This window comes from Camelina sativa, chromosome 7, assembly GCF_030686135.1.
Source record: "Camelina sativa cultivar CO46 ecotype springtype chromosome 7, ASM3068613v1".
In the NCBI taxonomy this organism is placed as follows: Eukaryota; Viridiplantae; Streptophyta; class Magnoliopsida; order Brassicales; family Brassicaceae; genus Camelina; species Camelina sativa.
The window spans coordinates 308,817-320,295 of NC_141886.1; the positions used below are offsets into that span (position 1 = coordinate 308,817).

At 41.6% G+C, this 11,479-nt stretch overlaps 1 protein-coding gene and 1 pseudogene across 1 annotated transcript; both read left to right on the plus strand.

Annotated features, from left to right (window-relative positions):
* Positions 1-114: 114 nt before the first annotated feature.
* LOC147940677 (outer envelope membrane protein 7 pseudogene) lies at positions 115-601 on the plus strand (annotated as a pseudogene).
* Positions 602-7,193: 6,592 nt separating this feature from the next.
* On the plus strand, positions 7,194-11,301 carry LOC109124481 (mitochondrial Rho GTPase 2). Its single transcript, XM_010414890.3, has 14 exons — positions 7,194-7,659; positions 7,864-7,996; positions 8,096-8,245; positions 8,513-8,689; positions 8,773-9,024; positions 9,157-9,225; positions 9,341-9,396; positions 9,613-9,694; positions 9,818-10,029; positions 10,134-10,203; positions 10,297-10,409; positions 10,492-10,642; positions 10,737-10,923; positions 11,026-11,301. The coding sequence occupies exons 1-14, from the start codon at positions 7,442-7,444 to the stop codon at positions 11,091-11,093; spliced, it is 1,938 nt and encodes a 645-aa protein (XP_010413192.1). The 5' UTR covers positions 7,194-7,441; the 3' UTR covers positions 11,094-11,301.
* Positions 11,302-11,479: the final 178 nt, after the last annotated feature.

Genomic DNA, 11,479 nt, shown 5'->3' on the forward strand with positions numbered 1-11,479 from the left:
TTTCCTCTCACGAAATCTGACCGTCGATTATTCCATCGACGGTCTGAACGCGCTCACTCGAGATATTTTGAACATTTTTTATCGCTGAACTTTTTCTTCTTATTAAAAAGGTTGTTGAAGATAAATCAGTGTGGGGAGACAAACGAGTGTTTAAGCTAAGAAGAAGAAGAAGAAGAAGAAGAAGAAGAAGAAGCGATGGGGGACAAGTCAGCAGAAGCGCATTTCCCGAAGCTAGAGAAACCCACAGGAAAGAAACAGACAGCGACGGTGGTCGTGGGAGTGCTGGCGGTGGGATGGTTGGCGATAGAGCTCGTGTTTAAGCCATTGTTCAAGAAGCTGAGCTCACCAAAGGACAAACCCGATTCCGACAATACCACCGTTCCTCCTCCCCCGTCGGACGCCCTTTAATTTGTAGTTTTCTTCTACTTTAATTAAAAAAATGAAGCTTTGTTTACAAATCTTGTTGTGTTTCTTTTCTCGCTTGTCTTTGTAATCTCCTTCGGTTCGTTTTTTTTACTGCTTTTGATGATGTCTTTAAATTAATAATCTTCCCCTTTTCCCTTTTCAATAAAAATCCCCCGATAAGGATTAATAATGAAAACCCGTGAGATATACGAGCCCTTTTTTTACTTAAATCCCCGATAAAGATTAATAATTATCAGCATTTGATTTGTTGGTAGTAATTTAATAAATAATCTTTCATAAATTTTTTTTTATTTTTATTTTAATTGTTAGTTGATAATATCGGTTTCGTATTGGACTGATAACTTGCAACATAAAATCATCTAATCTGTTAAATGTCAAAGGCTCATTGGCACTTTTTTTTTTTTTTTTAACAAAGTACACGATTGGCTCAAACAAGCCAATGCGTAGGAACATTGTTTACATAGGTAGCTAAGTGCGGTAATGTGCGAATACGTCGCGCAAGATTATCCGCTTTACCATTCTGAGAGCGAGGAACGTAGACCAAAAAAAAAGAAGCAAACTCCTCCTTATCCGTCTGTATGTCCTCCAAATAAGGTGTAAAAGCTGGCCACTCGTAAGGCGAAGACACCATCTTCACTAAGTCGGAGCAGTCGGTGAGAACAACAATGGATTGATTATCCGCTCCAATCATACAGCGCATAGCCCAAACAAGGGCTTCAATGTCGGCATGAAGAGGAGATAGACTACGGCGATGGTTGGCAGCACCCATAGTAGGGGCATCACCCCAGGGCGAAGTACAAAACCATCATGTACCCGCGAAACGATCTGTTCCTTTTCAAGAACCATCTACAAAACAAATATAGCTCGATAGGGACCTAGGAACCTGTAATCCCCTACTTTCACGATGCCCTGTCGCAACGGGAACATCCAAAGGTAATGCCAGTTCATCCACTTGAGCCGAGGTCCAGGCTTTTGCCTCATCCTCGGCTAACCGCAAGATGGCTAGGGGGTTGGAATCAAGGTTACCAAAAATTTTATCATTACGAGCTTTCCAGATATACCACAGAATCCAAGGGAAAAATTCATAGTCCGGGAAAAAATTCATATTTGTGAAAACAGACTCCGAGGGAAAAAATCCATATTTGTGAAAACAGACTCCGAGGGAAAAAATTCCCGGGCTGTCGGGAAATGCGACAAAGCCCAAACCTGTCCAGCGGGTGGGCACTCAAAGAGAGTATGATTAATCGTCTCCTTCTGAACACCACACAAACCACACATAGCATCACAACTCATACCACGTTTGCGGAGGTTTGCCGTAACTGCTACACAACCTGAAAGCACTTGCCACATGAAATGACGAAGCTTTGGTGGACAGCTGATTTTCCATATAAAAGCCTGAAGGGGTACAACATCCGGTCCAAATACTTTCGATTCAGAAGGAGCTGTTATATTTGAACGAAGAAGATGATACCCTGACTTAACCGAATATTTACCAGACTTAGTAAAATGCCAGCCCAAGAGATCCAGAGCATCCGGTTGTCGCATCGGCAAGGCGGAAATTATAGCAACATCTTCGGGCACAAAAGTAGCCGTAAGCTGAGCCATATCCCAGGAGTTGGAACTCCTGTCAATGAAATTTGTAACTCGAAGCAAAGGGTCAGAAGGCAACCCTGTGCTTAGTGCTGGTCTTGGGGATTGAGCAGGAATCCATGGGTCAGTCCATACAGAGATGGAAGCACCAGATCCTACCCGTTTAATGAGTCCTTTATTAACCACAGAGCGACCAGAAATCATACTCCGCCACCCATAGGAGGGGGAATAAGATTTAATAGGATCCAAAGGATAATAATGCTGATAGTAGCATCCTATAAACGCCTGTGCAAAAATTAAATCCGGTACTGTAATCAAACGCCAGAGCTGCGTCGCCAGCAACGCCGTGTTATAATCATCCAAACACCAAAAACCTAGACCTCTTGTATCTTTACTATGATAAAGTTTATCCTACGCCACCCAGTGTAGCCCTCGTGATTGTCCAGATGAACTCCACCAGAAATTAGAAATTGCACTAGTCAATTTCCTTGTAACCGTCTTAGGTAACCGAAAGCACGACATAACGAAAGTAGGAACAGCTATAGCAACAGACTTGATCATTACCTCCTTGCCACCCTTTGACAAAAGCTTAGCTGGCCACCCACAAGCCCGGACTTGCAACCTATCCTGTACAAACGAAAATATTTTCATCTTAGCACCCCTTAAGCTTTCCGGAATACCTAAGTAAGATCCCATACCACCCAAATTCGTGATCCCTAGAACCCCTTTCAGCTCCTCCCGAAGATCATTGTCCACTGTATGTCCAAACTGGACTGAGGACTTCTGAAAATTTATTTGTTGACCCGAAACCCTTTCATATTTCCCAAGGATCCCTTGTACCACCTCTCATTGCTCCTTCGTAGCCCGACAAAAGAAAAGACTGTCGTCCGCAAATAAGAGATGTGAAATGCATATATTTGTCACATTTAACCTTTCATCAAAATCCCCATTCCGCATGAAAGAATTGACCAATAAAACTAGATCAAATTTAACCGTAGCCCAGACTTTCTGGTAAAAGAGGGCAGTGATACCATCCGGTCCTGGAGCCTTATCTGGGTGCATCATGAAAAGCGCTTTTTTGAGCTTCTGCTCTGTAACCTCGCGGGTCAAAAAATTGTTTGTCTCTGAAGTAATAAACGAGGGAACCTCGTCTAACATTTCCTGAAGATCAAAGGGATCTGACGAGGTAAATAACTCTTGAAAATAAGATACCGCAATATTGTGAATACCACTCTCCTCCGTTGTCCAAACTCCATGCTGATCATGGAGGCCAACAATACGATTCCGAGCCCTTCGCTGCTTCGTTTGAGCATGGAAGTAGCTGGTACTATGATCCCCGAGTTTCATCCACCGACTTCTGCTTTTCTGATACCAATACACTTCCTCATCCCTATACGCCTCCCGCAACCGCCAAGTAAGTTCTGCAAATTTGTCTACCGTAGTAGCATCGTTTTCCTATGCAGCCGCTAATTTAGATTTTAAGTCCTCAATTGTCTTCCGCCCGTAAGGTAATTGTGCCTTCCGCCAGCGAGAGATCGCCCTCTGACATGCGGTAATTTTATCCATTAACGTGGGAGCGTCGGTTGAGTTTGCATCCCAACCTTCAGCAACCGCACCATAGAAACCCTCCTTATCCAGCCACCGTCTATCAAATCGAAAAACACTTCGACCCCTATGAACCTTATCCTCAATAACCGCAACTAGGGGCTTATGATCCGATGCAATCATCGTTAAATATTCTGTAAAAGAATCTTTAAACATATCATGCGATTCCTCATTTGCTAGAGCCCGATCTAACCGGCACTGTATTGGCTTCTTATCTTGCCATCCTCGCCAGGAAAGACTATCCCCGAGAGAAGGAAATTCAATAAGGCCGCAATGTCGAATCATAGTGTTGAAAGGCACAAAAGAAGAAGCGTGGCACAGTTTTCCACCTCTCTTCTCATGATTGTCTTTCAGCTCATTAAAATCCCCAATTAAAAACCAAGGTAAATCCCTGTTTAAACCAATCCGTGTTAACCTCTCCCAAACCAATTCCCGATTCTTTGGAACCGGATCGCCATAGACAAAAGTGAGATAAATTAATTTCCCTTTGTACACTAATTCCACATCAATAAGTCTGTTGGAGGCAAATAATATAGAAACATTATTAATTTTATTATTATTATTATAAAAAAATGCAAGACCCCCACTATAACCAATCGGTTCAACCGTTTTTAAATCAGAATAACCAAAATGACCAACAAAAGGTTCTAAAACAGAAAAAGATTGCCTTGTTTCAGAGAGAAACAAAAATTCTGGCCGATGCTTCCCCCATAAATCCCTGAGATATCCAATAGTCGCTTTATTTCCTAGCCCCTGACAGTTCCAGTTTAAGATCCTCATTTATTGTTCTGTGGTTTAGGTGGCCTCGACCCACCAGCTGTTCCCTTCTCCGTGTCCTGGTTCTTCGGGTTAGGTCCCTCGCCGCCCAGATTATTAGACCTAGGTGCAGGGCGTTTCTTCGGAGTTGTGCACAAGTAAACATTCACTTTCTTAGAAGCTGTACCCTTAAAGGCCAAAGAGGCTTTTTCCTTACGACCCTTATCCAACACCGGATTAGAGGAGGATGATGCTTCAGTAGGGGCCGATGTATCTATAGGGTCCTCCCCTTCATCATTCAACTCCTCTCCTAAAGTCGCTGAATCCGCACCTGAGCCATAGCCGAACCCTCGCTAGCCAGACCGCCATCCTTCAGGATTGGTGAATCCGAAGTTTCACTGCCCACCGGAGCTACCACCTGGTCAACAAGACCAGCTGTAACTGTCGCACCTATAGGATTATCCTCAACCTGTAACGCTGATTCACTATCTTTCACCCCATCTAAATCCTGAGCTACAGGAAAAGCTGGAGCAGACAACATTGATGCTGGTACTGAGCCCCTTGTCTCAGTCTGGCCTTCCGCCGACCTTGCAAAAACCTTGCCACCCTGTTCAGACCGTAAAGCCGGAGCCTGGTCCCCATCCACATCTACACTGGGATATTGAAAAAGAGCTCTCTGAACCCTCTTTGGTGGTTGGGGACGAACGCCAGCCTCCTGAGCCAACAGACTCTGCTCGGTAGGACCCAGAGATTGACCTTGTTCTTTTTTCTCAGTCGGAACCACCACTGAAGCAAGGACATCCACAACAACTCGAGCCATATGGCGATTATCATTAACCTGGACATAACTTGGAACACTTTTTGGCTTAGCAAATGGCGCACCAAAGTCCCCACCAGATCGAGTTTTACCTCCCGAAGCATGTCGACCTCTGTTTGTTCGCTGTCGCTCAGTATTGTGAGCCACGCCTGAACCCTCAATCACCTTCTCCTTGCCTTTTTTCCGATCACTTGTTACCGCTCCCTTGTAGCTTTGAAATGGCATGGTCACTTCCTCTTCCATAGGGACGGGAGAAACCTGAGTAGACTTAGCTGATTCCAGCAAAGGACAATGATCCGTAGCATGGCACATGCTGGAGCATCGTTTGCAATAACCATAGAGCCTCTCAAACAACAAGGTTACAAAGGTCTCCTCACCATTATAAAACTCTATGACCGTGTCAAAACATAATGGTTTGAAACCATTCACTATAACTCGGACTCGTCCTCTATCGATATCAACTGCTACAACACGACCAAGATCCTCACTGATGCACCTGAAGGTAGGTTCAGCCCAGAATTGAAACGGAACTCCTATCACTCTGACCCAAAAGGTAATGTCCATAGGGTAATCCGGGTCTACCGTTGGGCTCCATCGTACCATAGACAACATCCACTGATCAAAGTGAAACGGCTCCATTTGAAGAACCTCCGTGATATCCTCCTCATTGTCGAAATCAAATTGGAACTTCCCGAGGCCTAAGTCTGCTCTCACAACTTTGCCTTCCAGATGCCAGATCCGAGGAAGCATAAACAGAAGAGACTTCATGTCTTGCAACCGTGGATTCATACATCGACCCACCACTGTCTTAGAGTACCCTTTGATCAAAGCTGAGTTATCAAAGTATGGTATTTTGATCTTCCGCTTGGGAACCAAACCATCAGGCTTCTTCCCTGACCCATTCTTCCCCTGTAGACAACTCTGCGACATGATCACCAGTGACAAGATGGAACCGGAAAAACAGAGAATAGGAGAAAAATTGTAAGAGAAACCAAGAGAATAAATAGCAAACAAGCTGTGATGAGAACTAAACGAGGAGAAAAGTCCCTTTTTATACTTCTCAACTTGCCTAGAACACATAATCGTGAAAAACTATTGATGACAATAAGTGAAATCCAACTGATTCTGCCAGATCGAGGAAAGGATCGATATCACGACCAAATCCCCCAGAGAAATCAACCAACGTTGTATCCTACAGACATCAGAATAAATCCGAAACGATCTTATTGAAAAAATCAGAGATCCGCCTTCCACAAATAACCCTTTAGCCAGATCAGCGATATCCGATCCTCCAAACCACAGAGATCTCATCAAGACAAAGATCCAAAAAACCAAAAAGGATAGTGGTCCTGATGAAATCTCCCATTTATGAGCACACAATCCCAAGTAATGACCATCTGCCAAAGTCGAGACAAATTCCCATGGCAATCGCGAAACCTCTCCTTCAAAAATACTGAACTCTTTCTCTCTTTTCCATCACTGAAAGAGTCAAGAGAGAATGAATACTGAGAAACTTCACAATTCCAAAACCAAAAGAACCCAGTAGCAATCGAAACCATTGAAAACCCTAGATCCTTAGATCCCCGTCGCCCTTGCCATCGTTAGAACTTTTCTCTTTTCGATAGGTTGCTCATTGGCACTTTGTTTTTTTTTTTTTTTTATGATATTGATATTTACTATAAGAAAATATACAACAAAAACTAGAAACAATAATAGTGTGTACAAAAAATAAAAAGAAGATAAGAAAAGGAGAAAAATTGACCCTAAGAAAACGAAATAAATAGAAGAAAATTCCCAAGCGCAAAGAAAGATATATGAAAGTTGTTTTCCAGTTTAGTGAAAGATGCTAATAAATTTTGAGCTCCATTGTTGTTTGTTTTATGCCAGTGTGGCAATTTTATCAATGAGAAAACAGTTCCGATTTTGGTTTAAAACTTGGTAGGTGATGAATTTTTTTTAGAAAAGGTGTAAATATGAAACGACGTTGTATTATGATGATAGATTGAGATGAATCATTATTATTGGAGGCCCATTATGAGAGAAATCCGTGATGGCAAAGATATAAATAAGCTTGCAGAGCACGTGTCGGGTCAACCCGAATTGATATATGGAGCACCCACGTCAGTTGAGGCCGGCAACACCATCATCATTCGTATTTCGTAGTCGTAGATCATTCCTTAAATCATCATCTCCGATTCAAATAATTAATAACCGTCTCAATCTCGTCTCATCCTCATCTCATCTCCGATGCTGGGTGGATTCGGTGGTAAGTCGCCTCCCGTAGGCCGTACAAGCCTGAGAATCGCCGTCGCTGGCGACAAAGGCACCGGTAAATCCAGCCTTATCTCTGCCGTCGCCTCCGAAACTTTCCCCGATAATGTCCCCCGCGTCCTTCCTCCCACCACTCTCCCCGCCGACGCTTTCCCCGACTTTATACCTATCACCATCGTCGATACTCCCTCCAGGTCTCCTCCTCCTCCTCCTCCTCCTCTTCTTTCTCCAAATTTATTTATTTATGAATTATGATGACACCATCCCTTATTGTGGTTATGAAACATCATCACTCCCCCTTCATTAAAATTGTTTCTTGCATTCGAATTTGTATGCATGATTTTTTTCAATCTTTGCTGATATCTCTCTATGTGATGGTTCCTCTGTCTGCTGCTCAGTATTGACAATAGGATTAAGCTCATTGAAGAGTTCAGGAAGGCTGATGCGGTCATTCTCACTTACGCTTGTGACCAGCCTTCTACTCTTGATCGCTTGTCTTCTTATTGGCTCCCTGAGCTCCGCCGTTTAGAGGTTTGTTCTATTGCTTCTCATTTCTATGCATAAATTCTTCTTCTTCTTTTTTTTTTTTCAGTTTATATGTAGTTATATTTAGATGTATATATACCTCAGATCAAAGCACCAGTGATTGTGGTGGGCTGCAAGCTTGATTTACGGGATGAACGTACTCCCACCAGACTAGATGATATCATGGCACCAATCATGAAGGAGTACCGAGAGATTGAAACCTGTATCGAGTGTTCTGCCTTGACCCTCATTCAGGTATCTCTCTTCTTACTTTTCCTCTCTCACTTAAAAAATATCTTCTGATATATAGTTTTAAAGATTAGGCTATTATTATCTTTTCGCTAAGAGGGAAAACGTTGACAAAGATACTAGGAGTAGGAACTTTTAGTCAGATAATACTGAAAGGCCATGCAAAACCGTGCCCACTATTAGAGTTCTTGATGTGATTGAACCATGTCCTCAGAGATTCGTTATTGTATGCTACTAAAAACATCCGAATTATATCCTTCTTCTTTTTTTCAGGCCCCTGAAGTTTTCTATTATGCATCGAAAGCAGTCCTTCATCCGACATTTCCATTGTTTGATCAAGAAAAACATTGTTTGAAGCCTCGCCTCTGCAGGGCAGTACAAAGAATATTCAACCTTTGTGATCATGATTTGGATGGTGTCCTTAATGACGCGGAGTTGAATGATTTTCAGGTTTGCTTTTCTCTGTTAGGCACTGATTCTTATATTCATGAAAGTTCCTCATCAATATGAATGCTGCAAATTTGGTTAAACAGGTAAATTGTTTTGGTGCCCCACTTGACCCTGTGGAACTTATGGGAGTTAAGAAAGTGGTCCAAGAAAGGCAACCAGATGGAGTAGCTGATCTTGGTCTTACGCTCCCGGGTTTCCTTTTTCTTTTTTCTCTATTCATCGACAGAGGTCGCCCTGAGACAGCATGGACTATCCTACGGAAATGTGGTTACAATGATTCTTTAGAATTCAACACCGAGTTACTACCCGTTCCACCGAAGCAGTCTCCTGATCAGGTGTGTGTTGTTGTTTTAGATAGTACTTAACTACAATAATATCTCTCAGTTATTTTGTTACTTCAAGATATGAGAAACTGGCTGGTTGCTTTCAAATAATTTTTGCACTCTATTCCTGTATATCACTTGCAGAGCATCGAGCTAACAAACAAAGCTATGGACTTTCTGAGTGGAATCTTCCAGTTATATGATCTTGACAATGTGTGTATGATCATTTCTTCAATTATATTCTGTTTTTCTCTATCACCTAAAACTTAATTTATCCTCAAGGAGCAGTAGTGGTTCTCTAATACTTCTTCGTTTTGCTGCTATTTAGGATGGAGCGTTGCAGCCAGCTGAACTAGATGGTTTGTTTCAAACAGCTCCTGATAGGTAATTTGCTGGTGATTACTTTTTGTATGTTCTGTTTCCAATTCTTACCTCGGTAATCGATGGTTATCAACTGTTCCTCCAATTTATGTTTAGTCTGTGAGCTAAGCTTCTTTCGTTGAATTTTGCTTGCCAATATCTTTAATGCTCTTGTACATGAATGTCTAATATCTCTAGAATAAGTTCATTTTCATGTACACTCTGCTTTTACGATTTCAGTCCTTGGAGTGAGGCTCCTTATAAAGATGCTGCAGAGAAAACGTCTGGCGGGAATTTGACGATCAACGGGTTTCTTTCTGAGGTTTGTATGCTTGCTGTTTGGTTGACACTGAATTAGAACCAAGCTTTCATGGTTATCATGATCAACTATCAATTTCAGCATTCTTTACCATGGATAATTATGCTGTGTTATGTGTTAATGCAGTGGGCTCTAATGACTCTACTAGATCCTCGAAAAAGTTTGGCAAACCTGATATATATCGGTTACGGTCACGAACCAGCTTCAACATTTTCTGTTACAAGGAAAAGATCACTGGATCGTAAGAACCAGCGAACAGAGAGGAATGTGTTTCAGTGCTTTGTATTTGGCCCTAGAAAATCTGGAAAGTCCGCAATCCTAGATTCTTTCTTAGGAAGGTATACTTGTTTTAACATTGCTACGTATCCGTCTTATGATGTGTGTTTGATTGTTTATATGGGTTTACTCCTGTTATATATTCTAAGCTGTGTTTCACTTCCAGGAAATTTTCGAACAGCTATAAGGCAACAATGGGTGAACAATATGCAGCAAATGTCGTTGATCAGCCTGGAGTTAGTAGCAATAGCCTGAACTCTTATGTAAATTGTCACATGTGGATGGTTAATGTGGTTTTTTGGTTCTAATTGTATGGACACATTTTGCAGGGTACTAAGAAAACCCTCATATTACGGGAAATACCAGAGGAGAGAGTTAAAAAGTTTTTGACAAACAAGGAATCGTTGGCAGCATGTGATGTTGCTGTGGTTGTCTATGATAGGTTAGCCCAAGAAATATTGTTGCACCTTGTATGTGTAGATAAAAAGATGATGGACTTAGCAAGAAAATTTGATGTTTTGCAGTTCGGATGTATACTCATGGAAAAAAGCGAGGGAAATATTGATGGAGGTAGCAAGGAGGGGAGAAGAGAGCGGTCATGGGACCCCTTGCCTTCTTGTTGCGGCCAAAGATGATTTGGATCCATATCCAATGTCAGTGCAAGAGTCTGATAGGGTAAGTAATTGGATCATCACTTACCCCTAATACAGTATGATTCCATGCTCTTGATATGATTGATGATGATTCATCATAACTTGGATACCAACAGGTTTGCATGGAACTGGGAATTGATGTCCCTGTGTCATTAAGCATGAAACTTGGGGAGCCAAACAGTCTCTTCTCAAGAATCGTGAGTATAGCCGAGAACCCTCACTTGAGCATTCCAGAGACAGAGTCAGGGCGAAGAAGCAAGAACATCCGCCAACTTGTGAATAGCTCACTTCTATTTGTCTCAGGTTTACTACTCATTCACAATAATCGCTATTTACTTGCTTGAGTTGAGTGAAACAATTTTAATCATCCAAGCTTACTAAATATATTATTATATGAAATTGCAGTTGGTACAGCTGTTGGGTTTGCCGGATTGGCAGCTTACCGTGCGTATTCGGCAAGGAAGAATGCTTGAAGATTTGCATATCTTCTCGTTCACCCCAAAAATAATAGTACTCCGTTTTTGCGAGTAACCAACCAACCAATCTGACTGAACCTCTGCTTCTTTTTTCCGTTTTTCCTTAGTATTAAAATAATGCACATCTTTCAGGGAACTAATACTACGTTGGCATTGATGTATACAAAATAAACACAATTTTTTATACAAAATATTTTTTAAGTTATTTTTGGATGAAACGTAAAAACGTTATTAAGACTCAATGTGATAGATATGAATTCATGTCATAATACGAAAATAGAGGGAATAAAAACATACTTATTAGACATGTTTGTTTCATATTAACTACTACTAGCTAGTCTAGTCAACTAGAAGTATTAGTATAAAATTGGTTTTGAAAAGAG

Bases quoted from the DNA above. Each gene is read 5' to 3' on its own strand.
- LOC109124481 (XM_010414890.3), top strand. From the start codon at position 7,442: ATGCTGGGTGGATTCGGTGGTAAGTCGCCTCCCGTAGGCCGTACAAGC. The intron at 7,997-8,095 runs GTTTGTTCTATT...TATATACCTCAG, and splicing joins CTGAGCTCCGCCGTTTAGAG to ATCAAAGCACCAGTGATTGT. The intron at 9,226-9,340 runs GTGTGTATGATC...GCTGCTATTTAG, and splicing joins AGTTATATGATCTTGACAAT to GATGGAGCGTTGCAGCCAGC.